At 35.5% G+C, this 21,719-nt stretch overlaps 1 protein-coding gene across 1 annotated transcript; it reads right to left on the bottom strand.

Annotated features, from left to right (window-relative positions):
• Positions 1 to 5,652: 5,652 nt before the first annotated feature.
• LOC121412960 (transmembrane protein 135-like) lies at positions 5,653 to 21,360 on the bottom strand. The gene is made up of 9 exons (XM_041605722.1): positions 21,355 to 21,360; positions 20,900 to 21,036; positions 15,592 to 15,747; positions 13,727 to 13,793; positions 12,319 to 12,486; positions 10,059 to 10,199; positions 8,995 to 9,093; positions 7,253 to 7,320; positions 5,653 to 5,806 (listed from the first exon to the last, which is right to left on the bottom strand). The coding sequence occupies exons 1-9, from the start codon at positions 21,358 to 21,360 to the stop codon at positions 5,680 to 5,682; spliced, it is 969 nt and encodes a 322-aa protein (XP_041461656.1). The 3' UTR covers positions 5,653 to 5,679.
• Positions 21,361 to 21,719: the final 359 nt, after the last annotated feature.

Raw genomic sequence — 21,719 nt, 5'->3', positions numbered from 1 at the left:
TAACTCTTTGTGGGATTGGGCCCTGGATAGTTTGTGTGAAATGCAGATGGATACCTGAGCTGTAAGAACTTCCTGAATTTGAGTCTGCTGACCATTTAAGAAGTACAGTACATACTTTCCAATTTTTGAAGGGATCTAGATAGTCTTCAGTGCAGAATAGAGATGGACACTAAGCTGTATGAAGAAGAGAGTCAAATCGAAATGCTCCTGGACTATTTGGAAAAGTATTACTTGGAAAATGCCACAAAGGATTTTTGATAGTTGTGTAAAATACACCTCAGCTTTAAGAAGAGACTTAGTCTGAATGTGGCATATTACTCTGCCAAATCTGGAAGGGCTTTTGGATGCAAGGATATGATAATCTGCTTTGTGTTCAGGGGAGCGTTTCATCAACATTTTTGTCCGACAAGTTGTCAGGTCTGACATCTTCGCCTGATGTTGATTGGCTGGGAGGCACTGTTCCTATGGTAACTGTCGGATAAAATGGGACTTGTCGGATAAAACGTCTGACAAGTCTTTTCATGAAATGCTCCCCCGGTGGCTGTTTGTAAGTTATGAGAGACTTTACAAATTATTGGTGATCCTCTTTTTGTGGTAAATGATACGTACACAACAGATTTTCACTGATGGTTTAGTTCTAAAGGAAGGGCAAACAGTCGTTGGTAAAGTCGCTCATATCTTCCAAACAGCTTCATAAATCACCCATCGGGCATGCACTGTCAGTGAAATGAAGCAATGCAAGATATTGAGCATGGCCAAGCACAACTGACATTGTCTGACATAGCAATCGTTTGTGATGTGCATTTCCCCAAATAACCTAATTCACCAGGATATTGGACAGGCAGTGTGTGTTCTTTGCTTAATGTGCAAAGTATCGCAGTGCTTCACTCCAAATTATATCTTGGCAGTTCAAACCCTATCGTGTATAGTATGCATTCAAGCTGCCAAATTATGGGGTCTTGTAGATAAATATGCCTGTATTCTGAAGTCAAGTTTAACTTAGACCATGGTCTAACTCTGTGCTAAAATTATGGGAGCCAAAAATTCAAAAATTCTGTTTATATTGGATATTTCGTATGTTTAATATTTTCTTTCCTTTTGCTTTCATAATGAATAAAAATACCTCTTATCATTCACAGACATTTATGAACAATTTGAGTGACAAAGGAGTTAATGAATTGGATGTGTATTGTTAAGGATTTGTGCCCCAATTGGCTCTCCATACGTGAACCACAACTTTAAACCGGGGTCTAATTTAAACCAGAGTTCAGAATAGGGCCATAGAGTTAAATTAAGTAACCTCTCTACAAGACAATGTCTATGTTTCTCTATGTGTAGTCAGTTTGTACTGTACATAGATGGCATTTACTGATGTTATTTTACATTATTTTATTATTCGATACACAGTGAATCAAAAACACAATGAACAAGATTGTATTTATTGAAATATGTTTTTTATTAAAGAAGTCATGATTCATGGCAATTTATATGTACATATTTGTCTTCTGCTGTACATTATTTTCTGTATTTATCAAACATCAAAGAATACATAATACAAGTACACACACACACACACACAAACATCTTAAATCATACTCGATCATATTTCTTGTTGGACAAACATTTCTTGACTAAATAAGAAAAACATTTAGATGTATACTTGAGTAATATAGTTAAAACTTTTCAATTTCCCTATGAAATGATTTTTTTTTGGTCAATTACATACAAAGAATGGTATTGCATTCGCCACAAGCGTATACTTTGCGTGGTACATGTACAAATGGAGACCAAGTTTATGGGTACGAGACATTTTTGTAGTTTGGTTTTTTTGAAATACATGTGCTATTAAATGCTAAATCTCATCCTCCATTCTCTTTGTCATGCAAAATTAAAGCATTTAATGTAAAATTGGCATTTTACAGTACTTTGATTTATGGTGTGCTCCCCTTATTTTTACTTTTTGCATGGAAGAAAAAGATTGCTGACAAACTTCATACACATCAACTTCGAGCCAAAGCAACATGATGCATACATGTACCGGTATATATTTTGCTCACTCTCCAAGTGACGTGTGTGTAACTCTTTATTTTGGCGGTGCATATTTTAAATTTGTATTCTTTTCCTCCTCTTCCTTATTTGAAGGGTTGCCAGGTTTGGTGAGGTTGTAGCCAACAAGAAAGTTTCATTCTCTTCATATCATTCATCATCAAAACAATTTCAAGATTGCAGTTCAAATTACAAGTACATAAACATATATTCAATTTCAGTTGCGTTTCTTATATACAGATATCATATAATCACAACACAATACATATAAAAAGCTCTTAACAATCTCACAGTGAATTCTCACTAAATCAAACATTTTAACTATGGATTACGGGATTTTTTTTGCCCATTGGTGAATAATATAGGGACATGCCAGTAGTAAGTTTAATAGGTTATGATCTTCAAAATATGATCAGATCTGGGGCCTGTTTCATAAAGAGTTACAATTGCCATTATGACAACTACCATGGTAACCTTGATTTTGATTGGCTGCTGAGCCCTGTTGCCATGGTAGTTGCCATAATGGCAAAGTTACAACAGTTGCAAGTCCTTTATGAAACGGGCCCCATATCTGAAATGAACAATACAAAAAAATTGTCCAATGAACGAAAAGATTAAACCTGACAATATGATGATTGAAAAAAAATTGGTTTACAGAGAGGACTCTACTTTCTCCTTCCACTCCCTCTTTCTCCCTCTCTGATTCAATATTTTCTCATGCCAACATTCTCTCCTCGCCACATTCTTGCCCCCATCTCTTTCTTCCCTTTCTCATTCTTCCTATGCTCGCCATTTTCCCCATCTGTCACACAATTTCTTGTGACATTCTTGTGCTATAGCAGAGAATGTGGGCAGTATAATTTCATGCAGTGGCGGACCGTGACCCGGAGGAGTCAAAGCATTGGAGGGGCACTGTATTCTTTGTTAACAGCGCTGTGCCCCTCCAATGCTTTGTCTCCTCCGGGTCACGGTCCGCCACCAATTTCATGTAACACTCTTTGATATCTACATGTAGCTTTATATATCCCAAATGTCTGGAAGTCATAAATTACATGATGATTAATAATAATAATATTAATAGGCATTTATAAAGCGCCATCTATCTAGAAATATTCTATATATTCTATTCCGAGGCACGTTGTTATTATTATTATTATTACCCCGGCTTTAGCTCGAGCTGCCTCTCAGCGCTCATGCATTCAAGGAATTAATCCTACCGGGTACCCATTCACCTCACCTGGGTCGAGTGCAGCACAATGTAGATAAATTTCTTGCTGAAGGAAATTACGCCATGGCTGGGATTCGAACCCATGACCCTCTGTTTCAAAGTCAGAAGACTTATCCACTGGGCCACAATGCTCCAAAAACGATGCTTAGGCTGACATCTACCATCATTGAGTACCTTCAGGGATCATGTCATCGTTGCACGGAAGCAAATTGGCTTAAAACCATGAAAAAAATAGAATAACATTCCAAAGTTTTTTTATTCTAACATCTTCATCCTAGTTCTAAGCAAATGTTAACACATTGGCAGTCTTAAGCATACTGATCAAAACAATTTCATCATGAAACCAGATGTTGTGCGTCTTATTTTGTCGATGTAGACAGACACTAGCAGAGGTGGCATTGTCTGAATAGAGCATTCATAATTCCTGCTCCATCAGTCATTATCATGAAAGGCTTGCAGGTTGACCCCTTTTTTCTTGAGACATACAAAATCAAATGGGAAGCAATTGAGAATCAAAACGGCAAAGAAATATTGAACTGAACAATGAATCCCAAGCGCAGGAAAGAATAAAGATGAATAAGTAAAACTAAATTTGAGATCCAAGGAAAATAAAAGTGTTAAGATGGAACTCTTTACAAATTTGAAAGAGAAATGCAGTGATTAATGTATGGCGCTGCGTTCACTGTGGTGGGCCAATCTCTCAGGATTAACACTTACAAGTGATGTCACTATATGGGCGCAATTTTGCATGCCTGCCTCCCTAATGATACATACAAATTATTTCAACCCACTTAACAATAATCAAAATGTTTTCAATAATATACTTTTTTATTGAACAAATAATAACATGAGCTATCTCTCTGCGGTTCTCATTTACTTAGTTATTACTGAACATTATGATTAAGATTTACTTACTTGGAAAGCATTTTCTGGAAATATTGCAAGAAAATGACTGAAATTAAATAATTTTGCGAAGTGATGGCACTTATTTCTTTTTGGGATAAATAACAAATAATATCAAAGAGCTCATACCAAAATGACAAGCAATCACATTTGGGTGTCACAATTACCACATCAAGGCCATCTTTCATAATACTTGTAAATACATGTATATCACAACTTTGCTCTTAGCCAATCAGAACAGAAGCATTTCAGTAGCTTTTATTGATAACAAGTTTTATGAAACAGGGTCAAAGAAGCTGATTGTCCACACACACAACAGTCCAATATATGAATATTCAAGTATACATGAATATATTATCACTCATAATCCATAAAAGATGACTTTGACTGACATTCTTAACTCCAATTTGACTTGAAATTTTTGTTAAAAATCTGCGGTCTGGTCATGGGCAGCACAGTGTAGCATAGATCTTACACAGTAATTTGGTTTCTAAGTACTGCTGGTATTCAGGGGTGGTATTCTGGAACTTTGTCATAACTTTTGTCATAAATTTTGTCATTTCTCTCCGAGATATGACACCGCTATGATTGTCACAAATCGGTATTCTGAACATTGTCTTTTCCCTGTCATATCTCTCAAAGTTCCCGCCCATCTTTTCGGAAGCAATCCAATCAAAATCATCGTTAGTTCCCAGTGGGAGCCCTTCTAGCCAATAGGAAGGCCCCGTTACAGGTAGGGCGTATCCCCACTGCAGTTGCTGGCATCGCGCAACTACGCGAATATTGATGCGCTTAATTACAAAGAGAGACACGGAGCTGTGAAGGATTTTAGAGGAGAAGTAGAAAAAGAAGGAAAAACAGAGAAAAAGAGGAGGAATTAATATGTAGGGCCTAACTAATTGTAGCATGAAAAAATAATTTTGAAAATTGTCATGGATGATGAGTGAAACTACTACCACAATCTAATCTAAATAATATCATTATATGCTTGACATTTAGTCGGCAGGGTATCGGAATATTTGGTACTAAAAGATATGACAAAATTTATGACTGCTACCCCCTGTCATAACTTTTGTCATATCTTTTGCTTGAATAAAAGGATTACGCGCATTGAAAGCCGCGTAATTTTGGTGCGCGCTAAAGAGAAGAGACGAAATTTATGACAATTTTTGTGACAAAAGTTATGACATCCACCAGAATACCGATTTTGTCATATCTCTGAGATAAGATAAAATACAGAGATAAGACAATGTTCAGAATACCGCCCCAGGCCTTTAAAACAACCTGGACATAGAACAATAATTTTCTTGAACATTAAACCTCAAAACCATGGTCCAGCATAGCCTTAGAGAGTAACTCTGTAAAAACTACATGCACCAACAGTCATGTTGAATGATTAAAACTATCATCTAGGTTGAATAGGAGTTCATAATATGACTTTCAATCAAGGTCAACACCATAATTCTCATTAAAACCTGAAATTAAGCTGCAGATTGAGAGGCTCACACTAGACCAGCAGCCAGGAGGTTTGGTGTGAATCTTGTATCATATTTGGGCCAGTAATCAGGATCGAGTTTAGAGGCTTGCGATCCGGAAACGTCCAGCAGCTTACGGTTCATCTGGGCAAATCTGTAGTGTTAGAGGGAAATACGAACACAAAGAATAGCATTATATCATCACTTCATTTGGATGGGATAGTCTCTATATACACACCGTCATCTTGCTCAGTGTACCCTCTTCCATAAAATCCATCATCATCTAGTTGCTGTACCTTTTCCTCCGACCATTGGTCCTGCCACATTTACATGTATATTGGACGATATGATCACAGCCTTAAATATGCTATCCCGAAGAAACCACAGATGATTACAAGTTCTCTTTCTTTCGACGTACTGTCAAAATTTGGAATCCCTATCAGGATCTGTTGTAATAGGAACAATTCCAGCTGTATTTAGAGAAGCTGCACTGCCATTCATCCATGCAATGCAGCCTCCTGTTGGGTCTCTTATGCTGTAAACCAAGAGGCAGTTTTTACTTGCACATTCACTTTTAATGTATACAAGTGAAATTTCACATTACTTCACCATGGCAACTGGCACTGATACAAAGAATGTTTTCATCCAAGGATAGCTTTGCAGCTGCTGAAAGGGATTACTCTACAAAGTTCATAATGTTGTACTCTGTAGGAGATAACAGTAAGGTGTGATGCATGACTCAATGGCCCAAATACACAATTGGACTCTTCTTTACGTATGTAATATTATAAGAATAATTATGTACACAAAATCTGAAGTCTTTGGATTTGACAGCACAAAATGATTAAGTCTTGCGGTAGAGTCATAAAGGAACAACCCAACTTGTGAGCATATAAAAAAAACAAAATACACGTAAATGTGAAATACGTATATGGTTTGCTGTACATTTGGCTTGCTAAGATTATTTATTCCTCATTAAGTGATCGAAGAAAGGAAGGTATAGGTGAAGAAGTAAAACAGAGTTGCCAAGTTGTATTTTCCTTTTTCAGTATTCTCATCTCAAAATGGAAGAAATGCATGGCCCCAAAGTACAAGCCTGGTGCGACACCTCACTTTCCAGCGACACATATGACTTATATCATTAAAGCCACAGACAGAAAGATTAGGTACATACAAGCAATATCCCAAATAATATTTTCAAAGTGCTATGGAGCATCATAGGCTCCATAGTTCAGTACGCTATGAAATTCACTTAGCTTCATCTAGCTCTCAGAAGAAAAAAATCATGCGGTAGAGATCACTATTTTGTGCATTTCAGCCGTTTTGAGATATGTACACATCAACTTACATATACGGAACGTATTCTGAACATAACACAAAATGAACAAACTAGACAAAAACACCCCTGAACTATTTTTTTTCAATTTGTTTTGGACATCTCCCCCTCCAAATTGTAATTTGAGTTTAAACAATAATTAATATGGCACCCCTCCCCCCCTTGACTTATGCATTATTGAATTTTCCCCAGTGTTCCATATGAAATGCAGCCAAAACATTCTACTTGGCAGTTGTGGTACAATAAAACAACACTGATACTTACTTGTTTCCTGTTAGACCAAGAAGGAACTTCCAGTAAGCCGGTCTAATTTGATGAGGCTCAAACACGGCCTGAAAGAAACAAAAATAATCATTAGAATAATCTTTAAATGGAATTCTAAATCACTTTGAAAGAAAAAAAAACAAATGATAATCAGGCATTGCTGGAGATCATAAAAATGGTCAATTTTGGATATTGCATTAAAAAAGTACCAAGGATTTCCGTAACCCTTAAACAATGTATGAAAGGGAAAACAGTTACACTTGCCAGAACATTTTAACCTTTTAAGTTCTAACCCATACATTACAGCAATATTGAACAGGCTTCTTATTGACAGCTATGCTAAAGCTGGCCTCGTCTTACAAAGAGTTATGATTGATCCCATCAACCTCAGCTATATGGAAATCCACCAATGTCATGATTTCTGATACAGGAAATTGGCACAATGTCCTTTGTGAATAAAAGAAAAGAACACTGAATTTTCAAGAAAACAATGAATGCATAAATATGCATCATATCTGGAAAATATTCTAAACAAACGTGCAGTTTCGATGTTAACATTGCAGGCTATCCATGGTTGTGATTGATCGGATCGAAGGTAACTCTTTGTAAGATGGGGTGAAAATCTATGGAGCACCTGGGCCCAGTAACATAAATGCTTAGCAATTGATCATCCATAGGGCTGATTTCTACAATTGATTGCAACTCATAATTGTATATGATCAATTGTAAAAATCGGCCTCATGATCAATCACTGTAACTGGACCCTGGGGAGCGTTTCATGAAAGGACTTGTCGGACATTTCATTCCCTTTTATCCAACAGTTACCATAGTAACAGTGCTTCTCTGCCAATCAGAATCAAGGAAAGATGTCAGATATGACAACTTGTTGCTGAAACAGTCCCCAGGAGTGTCATAGCTTGACAGAAATGGCCATTTTACATGAACCCAATATCATTATTATCAATTTCATTTCATCATTTCATCTTTTCCTCACAGATATAGGAGAGGAGACATGATTGATGTTTATAATTTTATGTATGGTATCTTTATGACCCTAGCATTGATCTGCTTGTACGCAGTAAGGGAGGACAAGACGCCATTCACAGAAAAGCAAGAAGCAGTATGCGTGGCTTTATATAAGGGAATTCTACTTTTCAAATAGAGTAATAACAGTAGTTCTTTGGACAGTCTTACAGAAAGTGTGGTTTATGCAACATTGGTAAATTCTTTAGGAATCGGCTTGATAATCATTGGAAAGATGCTGCTTTTGTGTACGACTTTGAATAATATTTCTGTCTTACCACATGCCACATTCAACTATACTTGAAACTGATAGTGTGGAGTATACAGAATAATTACATTGATCGATGATGATAAAAAATAATGGTCAATTTTTGTATAGTGCATAACACATCATAAGTCTCTATGCGCTTGAGAAAAAAAAAGGAGAGGAGAAGTGTTGGTGCATTCATTTTGTTGAGGCTAGGAACATTTTAAATGATTATGTTTTAGGAGCTGTTTTGAATTTGTCAACGGAATTGATTGTTTTCAGGGAATTTGAGAGTTTGTTCCATAAAACAGGGGCTGCATGAGCAAATGAACTCTCGCCAAATGATTTGGTTGATATTTGGAGGTACAACTAATAAATTCATGCTTTGTGAACGTAAACAAGAACAGGCATTATGAGGCAAAGTCCTAAAAGCATTGCCAGATTAAAGCAAAGGAAAGTAAACTATACTTACAGCCTGCAGGACGATGGATGTACTAAGTGCATAGAGAATGGAATCACCATGAGGAATGATGGGAAGATACTTCAAGTCCTGAAGTTTGAAGAATATGTTCTGGAAGATGGGAGTTGCATAACAATTTTTTTTTTTTAAATATCCATGAATTTCAATATAAAATATACCTGAGAATATCTCAAAATGAGTTCGAACAGAATTAAAATATCCACCCAAGTTTTTGCAAGCATACATAAACCAAAATATGTGGAAATATGATCATAGTAGAAATATGTCATTGCTGAAGAATGAGCAAAATATGCATCGAATTTGAGCCCAGAGTTAGGAAAGTTTTTTAAATCAATTTCTTAATTGCATTGACAACAATTTATAATCAATCAGAAATATTAATTATAATCAGTAAGATTTGTGTTATGGGAATCTGATAAGATCCAGGATATTTTCTTTGATTCTTCTCGTCCAGGGGAGCGTTTCATGAAAGGACTTGTCAGACGATTTATCAGACAAGTCCTGTTTTATCCAACAGTTACCATAGCAACAGTGCCTCTCAGCCAATCAAAATCAAGGAAAGTTGTCAGATCTGAAATCTTGTCAGATGGCGAATGTTGATGAAGCACTCCACTGATGAAGACAACTTGACAAGATTTAAGTTCATTTCTCTTTTTTGTATGCATCAAATTGACTTGAGGAAACACAAGAATTTGTCTTCTTGTCTCAATTTGATGAGCCCCCATATCTTTAAGTTAATACCTTTAAGTTTCCATGCAATGATTTTTATAAATAATTTTTTTTAAAGAGATAAGAGGATGGGTAAGTGGGTGGACGGATGGACAGACAGACAGACAGACAGATAGATAGATAGATAGATAGACAGATAGATAGATAGATAACTAAATAAATACATAAATTAAAAGTATATATTAAGGAGGAAACACCAAAAGTGGGCAATTCAATTAATCAATGAATTGAAAGAAGATCAAAGAGTAAAATTCCAATAGGCTTTTTTCTTCTTCTTTTTTTCTTTGTTATCTTCTGCCTTTTCTGCTCTTTTTTCTTATTCTTACCTCAGCAGCCTTTGATAATACATAGAGTGAAAGTGTTTTGCTTCTATAGAAGATGGTTGATAGTCCAGCTATGAAACCTGCTAGCAGACCATGTATGGGACTGTCTTTGTTCCGTAACCATCGCAAGAGACAGTTGACACTCTGTAACGCAAACAGATAAAGAATATATTACATAGCTTGTGTAGATTCGAATCAGTGATAGGTCAATACGCCATCACGTGATCATAGCTGCAAAGGATTGCATTTGTTATATTCTAGGTTTTGACGTCACCTCAGTGAATATAACTGCGTTGTATTGTCAATTGCGGCGTAATATTCACTAAGGTGACGTCACTCGCTGCTTACAAGTTGGGTAATCAGGTAGTTTAATTGATGTACACGCTAGTGTCGATTGCATAAAGAACGCGCTTGATGTATTTTCAAATGTTTTCTATTATAACGTAGACGGATCAGAGCTGTAGCAAGAATTTCGGGTTGGAGCCAGATAATGAAGGCAATATCTGATGGCGAATACACATAGACTATATAATATCACAAATATTGCCTGGTTTATCGTTTTAATAAATAACATTTCAACTCCCCTCCGAAGCTATATTTTTCCTTTGGGAGAATATTGTCCCTCAGCGCTGCGCTTCGGGCAAAAAATAATCCCGTGGGAAAATATAACTCCATCGGGGAGAGGAAATGTTATATTCAAACTCTAGGTAGGCAATATCTGTATAATATTGAGAGACAGGGAACTTTCTTCCTTAATTTCCAGTAACTGCCTAAACACTAACAATGATGGAATTCTCTTTTTGGTTGCTCCATGCATTTGGATTCCGTTACCAATCCAACTTTCTTATTTTAACAACCGTGAGACCTTCAAACCTGAACTAAAGATCTATCTTTTCAATTCCAGCAAATATGTTGTGATTACCGGTAATATGTAACATATTGTGAGGGGCAGCACCTTCAAAATCTATCTTACATATCGTCGCAAGCACCACAAATCGTCCTCTCTGTGCACTTCGATGAGAAAGTTAGTTTTGCAGAAAATGCATTTAAAGGAAAGCTTTTTAAAACCAGCAATAATTGCATCTACAAGGAGAGCAAATTATTTACCTGTGTCTTTGTTCGATAGTTCAGTTTCCAAAGTTTCATCCTGTATCTTTATATTTTCTTGAAGTGAATTATTTACGCCACAGTGGGCATCGTAACGGAGAGGACGGTTCGTAGAAAAGATACAGTGCGCTATCCTGAACTATCAAAAGAAGACGCCGGTAAATAATTTGCTCTCCTTGTAGGTGCACTTATTGCTGATTTTAGAAAAGCTTTTCTTTAAATGCGTTTTCTGCCAAACTAACTTTCGCATCGAAGTGCGCAGAGAGGACGGTTCAGGGTGCGTGCGACGATATAGATGGGTCTATACAAACTCCATTCATCATCATCACCGTCTTCAATGTGCATTTCATGGAGTATTACTTCACTGATGACTTCACTTTAGAGTTACAGATAGACTCGGGTTATCAAACAAGGCTTTGTCCCCCCTGGGCCCCGTCTTACAAAGAGTTATGATTGATCCAATCAATCATAACTATGGAAATCCATCAATGTCATAATTTTTTTCTACAGGAAATATGCACAATGTGCTTTGTAAACAAAGAGAAGCACAGTGAATTTTCCAGAAAACACTGAATGCATGAATATACATCATAGTAACAAAATATTTTACACAAACATGCATAATTGATGTTGACATTGCTGGCCGTCCATAGTTGTGATTGATGGGATCAATCGCAATTCTTTGTAAGACGGGGCCCTGGTTTAGGTACCCAGAAAAGGTTTTAACAGTGTATTTCAGCTGGAATTCCGCTTTTCAGCATATTTTCCTTGCCAATCATATCATTTTAGCATAAGGAAACACATCAGGGAATGTGGGTATTAAGCTGATGTAGAGACAAAGAGAGCAGGATTCCTGAAAAAGACATAGAACAAACTTCGTGAAGGTGCCTTTAAAGTAGTTTTATCCCAACATTACTACTTGTACAGATTTACAAAATCCAGCATGTCCTACTCATTCATTTTCTTTCTCTCTCTCTCTTTCGCTTGCTATATTTATTTTTTTTCTCTTTCACACAATGTACAGGTATACAAGTATTCCTAAAGGTAACATGACATTGTTGCATCTGTCTTGTCTTGAACCGGAGATATATATATATATTAGTATATATATATATATATATATATATATATATATATAAAACAATGATGAACTTACCCTGAATAGACCTGAGTAGAAACCTAAGAAGAGACCTAGGGAGAAGTTATCTTTGTGATACAGTGCCTTTGGGATGTTAGAAGGATTGCTGAAGGCACTGGATAAAGACCTGAGGACATTGATAAACCCCTGGATTGTATAGCCTAGGAAAAATCTCCTCAAGAAAGCCTATGAAAAATAAACGATACAAAATGAAAGATGTTAGACTGCTGAAGGGACTGGGTAAAGGACTTGAGGACATTGACGAACCCTTGCATTGTATAACCAAGAAAAACCTCCTTAAAGGGGAAGTTCACCCTGAAGAAAACTTTGTTGTAAAAATAGTAGAAAAAAATAGTACAAAATATTGGTGAAGGATTGAGGAAAATCTGTTAAAAGAGTAAGAAAGTTTTAGATTTGTGACGTCATAAACGAGCAGCTGCCCCATGTGTTATGTAATATCAAATACATGAATTTCAAATTTTGTATGTTTCCTGATGACTTAATTTTGTTTTCTATTCATGATCGTGTGTGAAATGATTTGTCTATTGATATAAAAAAGGTACAGTGAAAACCATTTTCAATTTTCTGAGAAAATGACATTTCATTGATTTTTTTACCATTGGCTATGTAGGAATGCTGCTCGCGTATGACGTCACAAATCAAATAATTGAAATTCTAATAACTTTTTAATTATTTGATGAATTTTTCTCAAACCTTCAGCAATATTTTTTTATTATTTTTCTGCTATTTTTACAATAAACTTTTTGTCAGGGTGAACTTCCCCTTTAAGGAAGCCTGGGAGAATACAAAAAATGCTAGATAAGAGTAATTGCAGTGAGTGATAATTTTGAGAGAAAGGCTTAAGATTATCACAGGACCATCACACATAAAGAGCCTAAGCCTAAGTTCTGGCATAGTTTACTTAAACCAGACACTGTGGAATAACGGATTCTGTACCGAAACCGAAGTAAGCTGAAAACCACTAACACAGATGAGTACACGTGGGGCATGTGGGTAAGCAGTGGAATAGCAGCCAAGCTACATCCATGATGATAATAATGAAACTGCAGACTTGGGAACTCTGCAGAATAGACATAATCATTTGCAAGTTGTATTACCGGTATATCATAATTATCATTATCACTATTATCAATTTTGCCGCCTTTCTTCAGGCGATATAATAATTATTATATACTTTTTTTTCTCTCCACTCACCTCTTAGATTTACCTCATATTTATTTTGCTTATTTACATGTACATGTATACTTTGGGTTTTTTTCTCTTAATACACCCCCTCTCTAATACAGAATAATTATTATCAATTTCCTCAGATTTGTATCATCATTCTTTTAATACTATCATTATTGTCACCGACAACAGAATAAATTTGCAGTGTCTCTAACACTTGACACTTTGCATACTTTACCTCAATGGAGTAATAGACACAGCTAGATTCATGAAGGCACAGCGTATGCTTACGGAGATCTTTTAACCTAAAAACAAATAGATAGAAAAAAGATTGTTTAAAAGATAATCAAGTCCTTTTAGATAAATATGTACCAGTATGTTAGCTTTTCCTCTATGGTAATAACTATCAAAACCTACATTTTGATTGGTTACTATTTCAAGGTAACCATGATGACAGTAAGTTTTTGTGCAATGAAATGGAAGGAGATATTCTTTAATTAGAAACACAACCTGTTTCCCAATCATACATGTACGGTATCTCCTGATAATTTAAGAGAGGATATTAATTCTTGCCAAGATAATATGTTCTAACCCTATACAAACAAACAGCCACTATGAAAAATATTTCCTGTTGCCACATGCACATATATGTTTGAATTTCCTGTACTCAAAACCATGTCTAACTGGTGAATTGTCTGTTGGCCTAAACCGTCCTAGGTCAATTATCTCTGGTCTCATCTCAGACGGAATGAACCCAATTCATCTCCAAACAATGTCTCCAATTTCCACCATTACACAAATTCAAATTCAAAACAATAACTAAGTTTTATGATATCTTTAAAGGTCAAGTCCAAGCCAGAAAAATGTTGATTTGAATAAATAGAGAAAAATCAAACTAGCAAAATACTGAAAATTTCATCAAAATCGGATTTAAAATAAGAAAGTAATGACACTTTAAAGTTTTGCTTTTTTTCACCAAACAATGACATGCACAACTCAAATGAGACATTCGATGATGTCCCTCACTATTTCTTTTGATTTTTATTGTTTGAATTATATAATATTTCATTTTATATAGATTTGACTTGGAAGGACCAACTTGACTGAATCATAAAATATTAAACCATGCCCTTTCCACATGTTCAGGGAGGGATCAATTGTTGTTTCACTTGATAATGAAGAGAAAAATAGAATATTCCCTACTTCATATAATAAAATACAAAAGGAAATAGTGAGTGGATGACATCATCAGTCTCCTCATTTGCATACCCACCAGGATGTGCTATAACTGTTTTGTGAAATTAAGCAAAACTTTAAAATGTCACAACTTTTATTTTACATCCGATTTTGATGACATTTTCAGTGTTATGCTTGTTGGATTTTTTCTTTTTATCAAAATCAACTTTTTATTCGGGTGGACTTGTCCTTTAACGTGCATGCTCTTAAAACAAAACAGTTAAAGACCATCTTAGGCTGCGTTTATTAGACCTCAACCCAGAATCATGATTTGAATCATGATTCAACACACACAAACATGAATCACAAAACCACAATACTTCTAGAATTGAGTCTATTATACCTCATTTTGTTTTCTTCTATTTATCTGGTCGGTTTATCCAAAATGGTGTTCGGAAGTGAATTTCAGCGTAGATCCAATTTAATAATATTGACAATGTTCACTCAACAACTGAGATCATTGTCCAGTTAGTTCACTTACTAGAACTTAAAGTTGAAGGACACAAAATGAAAAGCAGTGGACGATGCGATGACCAACACAGAACTTGAAGTTAATGCATGTGAAAAGAAATGCATGCATATACACGTGAGCTTTGAAAGAGTCAAACCGAAAATAGCCCGACACAGTGACCTCATAGAATGATTGCGCTTTAAATATAAGACCTTTTTGTTCATAACTGTACAGAAACGTCTTTCCGAACACCTCCTTTTTACGTGTTTCATGCTTGTGATTTGAAAGACGTTTATTTTTACTTTTGACTAAATGCGATTGTCATTCTGCAGAATCATGATTTGAATTGTGATTCTGCCCCATCATCACTAGACTCACTGTATGTACAAACACACCCAATGTTGATCTTGACTTGCCTGTTGATGAAGTTGGTAATGATTGTCTGAAGCACCTTTGGTAAGAATTGAGTAAATGAAGGTCTGTCCTGTTGTCCAGGATGTCCTGAGGAAGGGCCTGTGTCTTGGTTTGATTCCTGCTCACTGGCAGGCATCTCTGAATTACCAACTAGTAATCTACAAGAAATGAAACATTTAAGAAGATGCATGGTATTTGTGGAGATTGAGGGTTATTTGGAAAGATTGAAATGAATGAACGGTTGTCTTGGTGTCCTGAGGAACGACCTGTGTCTTAGTTTGATTCCTGCTCTCTAGCAGGCATCTCTGAATTACCAACCAACAATCTAGGAGTACAACATTTAATGCATGGTATTTGACGGTTATTTGGAAAGATTGAAATGAATGAAGAGTTGTGTTGGTGTCCTGAGGAAGGACTTGTGTCTTGGTTTGATTCCTGCTCACTGGCAGGCATCTCTGAATTACCAACCAACAATCTACAAGGAATAAAATATTTAATGCATGGTATTTGTGGAGTTTGAGAGTATTATGTTAATATAATTTGATCTGACCATACACCCAGACAAGCAAACGTTTTTTTTCTGTTAACCCCCCCCCATCCCTCTGCGCCTCAGAATAGTTTACTAGATAGATGCCGCATAATAAATGCTGTGTTTGTATTTTGGAAAGATTGAAATGTAGAGTTGTCCAGGATGTCTGAAGGAAGGGCATGTGTCTTGGTTTGACTCATGTTCATTGGCTGGCAGCCCTGACTTACACCAACAATCTATAAAGGGTGATACAGTTGTACCTAATATTAATGGAGTTTTTTAACATTTTGGTTCATTTGGAATGAAGAATTAATGAATTATCATGTTGTCCAAGAAGGACCTGTGTTCTGGGTAGCATCGCATGTCTTGGCCAGGCTCTTGCTAACTGGCATGCAGCTCTGAACTACTGTACCAACAATTAATCTGAAGAATAGCAAGGTTGACATTATTCATGGACCTATTGGAGCATGCTACACTGGCACTGGTCCGACGGTCCCAGACCAGTAAAAATAGCTGTAAAGCCAGTAACTTTTAGAAATAGCCAGATTTACTGGTCCGGCATGACCAGTACAAAATATATCAAACTAATAGGACTGATATTTTCTCCTCTTTGGTGAATTATAAAATTGGCGACACATGGCATCTTAAAGAATGGCTCTCATAAATTATGTTGTGTGTGTGTACTGTTTTGTTTTGTATGTTTAATTTTTTTTTTGGGGGGGGCAATAAAACAAAATAGACGAAAAATAAACTCAAGTCTTTTTTTAAATGTTTTTCTTTATTTTGGGGGACCAGTGAACTTTAGGTTCGTACTTTGAAAAACTGGGTATTTACTGATCCGACATGAACAGGTTAGACCGGTAGATAAAAAAAGGTCAGTCTGGAGCCCTGCCTATTAGTAAGTTTGGAATGAAGAATTCTTTTGGTATTAACAATTTGAATTCATTTCATTTCATCCCTTTTCTTGGTTAGACTATTCTTCGCTGATGATAGACAACTCTGAACTACATCCACAGACCATTAATTGATACACTATACCAACTATACAGTCAATCTAATGCTTCTAGGACAAAAAATAGCAAATTTTAAAATGTACAGAATAGTGAAAGACTAGGCTGTCACAATATCACATCCTATGGGATATCCCCCTCTCACATGATATTGCAACCTTATTTTTAGATAGAAAAACTGATATATTTAGACAGGGTACCACATGTGGAATTGTGTTGTCATGAAAAAAAAAAGATTTCCAAAACATTTGAGATCTACTGAACAATGTCTTGGCACCAAAGAGAGAGATATGATTTCATATCAACAACACTTTGCCTATTAATACTTGCTCTTTTTCTGATCAGCACCAGGAAAGGCCTTGGCTGGAAGGGGAAAGTGACCTTAAAGGACAAGTCCATCCCAACAAAAACTTGATTTGAATAAAAAGAGAAAAATTCAACAAGCATAACACTGAAAATTTCACAAAACAGTTATATGCACATCTCGGTCGGTATGCAAATGAGGAACTGATGACATCACTCACTCACTATTTCTTTTGTATTTTATTATACGAAATAAGAAATATTTTTTATTTTCTTGTCATTGTCATGTGAAATGATGTTTCATTCCTCTCTGAACACGTGGAATTTGTGCTTCAGGCAAGGAAGTCCTAATCGTTAAATTCGTAAAATTGAAATATTGTATAATTCAAACAATAAACTAGAATTTAATTCGTCATGCGGACGAATTAGGTGGTCTGTCATGATTTTTCATTCAGAGTCGGCTAATGTATAAAATGAATCACTTAGATATGATTGATAATCTTGATTCTAGACATCCTAAGAATAAATTTTGACCATTGCTCAATGTGATTATTAATGTGGTGATGACAATCGTCAGACATACATATTCACACAGATATATAGAAGATAGATCATGACTATATATATTGATGGATGGCGCGATGGATGGATCAAGTGATGGATTGAGAGATAAATGATAGGTGGTTATATTAATAAAACATAGATAGACAGACATATAGATAGATTGATAGATAGAGACAGATAGATTGATATAGAAAGATAGACATATTGAAATAGATATATATAATAGAAATAGACAGATAGATAGATATATAGATAGATAGCCAGACAGACCGACATACATATAGAAAGATAGATAGACAGGCAGATAGATAGATGGATATATAGAAAGATAGATAGATATACATATCTAAACAGATTGATATATTATATTAGACAGAGAGAGAGATAGATAGACAGATACATATGCAAAGTAGGTAGATAGACAGATAGACATATATATGGATAGAGTGAGAGAGAGAGACATATTCAAACATGTAGATATATATTTGACAGAGAGATAGACATATATGTCATGTAGGTAGATAGATAGACAGACAGATGGATGGATTGATAGATAGATAGAAATATACATAGATTTATAACAGATAGCGGATGGACGGATATGATTAGATAGATATAATATGAAAAAAAGTGATTATAATCTGTTTTATTTTGCAATATTTTAGCTATTATTTATTAGAATTGTTATAATTGATCGTGCGCAAGATATTAAAAAAAAAGAATCATGTTCACCCAGGACTCAAACCCCTGCTCGCATGCGTGCTGCCCACATGATTGAATGAGATGCAAGTCTGACGCCTAACCGATTGAGCTAGAATATTTCCCATAGACTTTACACGTAAGCAATTTTGAGAATTACAATTCCAATATTGCAAGTGAAAAACGGGCATGATCCCGGCATCTGATCAAAAAGTGGAGGGCACATTATCGAAAGCCCAGAATCTCAGCTATAACATATTAAAAGCTCAGGCAAAACTGACAAGAAGAAATGGAGATATGGCTCACGAAATAGAGGAATGTCGAATCTAGTTTTGAGAAAAAGTCATGTCCCATAGAGATTACACGCAAAATACATGTGATATGAAAAAAGCAATTATAATCTGTTTTATCTTGCTAAATTTAAACTTTTATGCCTTTTAATTATCATAAAGGATCATGTAAGAGGTGGCAAAAAGAAAAAAAAAATTGAAAAAAAAAATCATCTTGTTCACCCCAGGACTCGAACCTCCGCCCTCGAGAAAGCAAGTCAAATGCGTTATCCATTGAGCTACGATATTCCCCATAGAGATTACACGCAAGTAATTTATAGAATTACAATACCAATTTTGCAAGTGAAAAACGGGCATGATCCCGGCATCTGATCAAAAAATGGAGGGCACACTTGCGAAAGCGTAGGATCTCAGCTACAACATACTAAAAGCTCAGGGAAAACCGACAAGAAAAAATGGAGATATGGCTCACGAAATAGAGGAATGTCGAATCTAGTTTTGGGAAAAAGTCATGTCCCATAGAGATTACACGCAAAATGAGGAAAAATGACATGCCTCTTTTCATCGCTGTTTTACGCAATGATGCGTTTCTCAAAACGAAAATTCATGTCAACTAAGGAGAAAGAGTACATTCTAATCTACGACATATCGAAATCTGGGCGAAAAACGATCTATATTCGAGAAGTTACAACCAAATTTGCATAAATTTGATGACGTCATTTTTGAAAAAAATGAAATTTTTAGTTTAGGCGCCATTTTGATGACGTCATGATATAATTTAGGGTTAATGGTGACATGAAATCAAATCTACAACTAATACTCTATCGATATATGAAAAAAAAATTGGGGGTCAATGGACTATTTACAGAGCTACAGTAAATTTTCAATAGGCATGTTTTTGCCCATATATGGCCTATAGTGAGAGCTCGCGCGCACACGTGCTGCAAACTTTAATGGGTGTTAATTTCTATATTAATGGTTGTAAAAGGTTGATCAATGTATCAAATTGCTCAGAATTTTATTAGCAATGCAATGATATTAAAAGAAACGGTTTTTCTGCGTTGCGTTAAGGTGTAACGCGCAGAAACTGCACGCGCATATGTGTGCGCGCAAAATTTTGAAATGCTTAAAATGACCTGAAACGTACCCAAAAAAATTTATAGGTCATTTGGACGATTTTTTTACCTTTGACGTGCGCGTACGCGCGCGTCATGACCTCTACATGACCTTTGATGACATTGACAGTTGACCCTTGACCTGAAGTTAATGTCATGTAAATATTGTTAATTTTTGATAATTGATAATGAAGATATGATCAAATGAAGAATTTTACAAAATGGCGCGTAGATGACGTCATCATGACCAGATGACCTTGAAAAGCTTAGTATGCCGTCTCTATGATAGATTCTATATATGACAGAAAAATCAGCTAAATTGATTTAGCCAATTCGGAGAAAAGTTGGCGACAAACATAGGTGATAAGAATAAATAAAGAAAGAAATAAAGAAAATTCTGACGAAATCAATAGGTGATCTGTCGTAGACAGACCACCTAAAAACAAAAGAAATAGTGAGTTAGTGACATCATCGACTCTCTCATTTGGATGTAACTGGCTTGTTCATATAATTTTCTTTGTTGAAAATCAGCGAAACTTTGAAATGTCATAACTTTCTTATTTTACATCCGAATTTGATGAAGTTTTCAGCATTGTGCTAGTCTGATTTTTCTCTATTGATTCAAATCAACATTTTTCTTGACCTTTAACCATAGAAATCTGGCATCTCCCCCAAAGTTTGACCAGCACTTATTGATATGCAAGGCAAGAGAACTGTATAAATGTAAGGGCGTTAAAAGGGTTAGGAAAGCTTGAAAAGGTAATGAAGTAATGTGAGAAATAACCTTATTGAAGACTTACTTCAGCGCTGATTTTGCATCTTTTGTGAGGCAGTTTCCTATCCTGTATGGAAGAATGAAAGAAAAACAAAACTTTAAAATGTGAGTCCAAATGAGAATAGAATTTACCCTTAAATAAAAAAAGTCTTGATATGGTACCTAACATAGGGATGTTACTGGGAAAGTTTTGAAATGAAAATCCCGGTACCTTGAATTTACTTTGGATTTATAAAGCACCTGTCACATCCGTGCACACGAAAATCCCTTCAGAAATATTGAATAATGACTGCTGTTCTTTATGATTCTTCAAGGGAGATTACTTTGCAAAGAGGGATTCAAATTGTGGTGGGTATTTCAAACACAATTTGCCAAGTATGGAAGGCCATAGAAGAGGTTGAATTTCCATTCACGAACAATGATTTTAAAATAATTGCTAGTGAATGGAAATTCTTTTTGAAAGGGATTTCAATTTTTTACTGGCATGTCAAAAAGAAATATCCATGCATGAAATGTCTAGAAGAGTGGTTGAGGGAAACAAAAACTTGATATTCCAGTTTACATGTATATTGAATGGGCATTTCTTTTTTAAGAATGATTTTGAATTGCGATAGGGACTTCAAAGAGAAATAATCATGTATGAAATGCCATAATCAAGAATAAGTAATGTATGATGGCAGGTAAAAAAATGTGTAAAATGGAGAAGCATTATTCTCGAATTTTATCTTTTTTCATAACTTTATAAAATTTTTGATCAAAATGAATTCCTAAAACAAATACCTAAAATCCTGTACAAAATCTATATCCTCCTTGTTATTATTACGATTAGTACAAGTGTTGTAGTT

Source organism: Lytechinus variegatus, chromosome 4 (assembly GCF_018143015.1).
Source record: "Lytechinus variegatus isolate NC3 chromosome 4, Lvar_3.0, whole genome shotgun sequence".
Classification (NCBI taxonomy): Eukaryota; Metazoa; Echinodermata; class Echinoidea; order Temnopleuroida; family Toxopneustidae; genus Lytechinus; species Lytechinus variegatus.
Note: the sequence above shows the minus strand (reverse complement) of the source record. Positions and strands in the feature narration are given on the sequence as shown.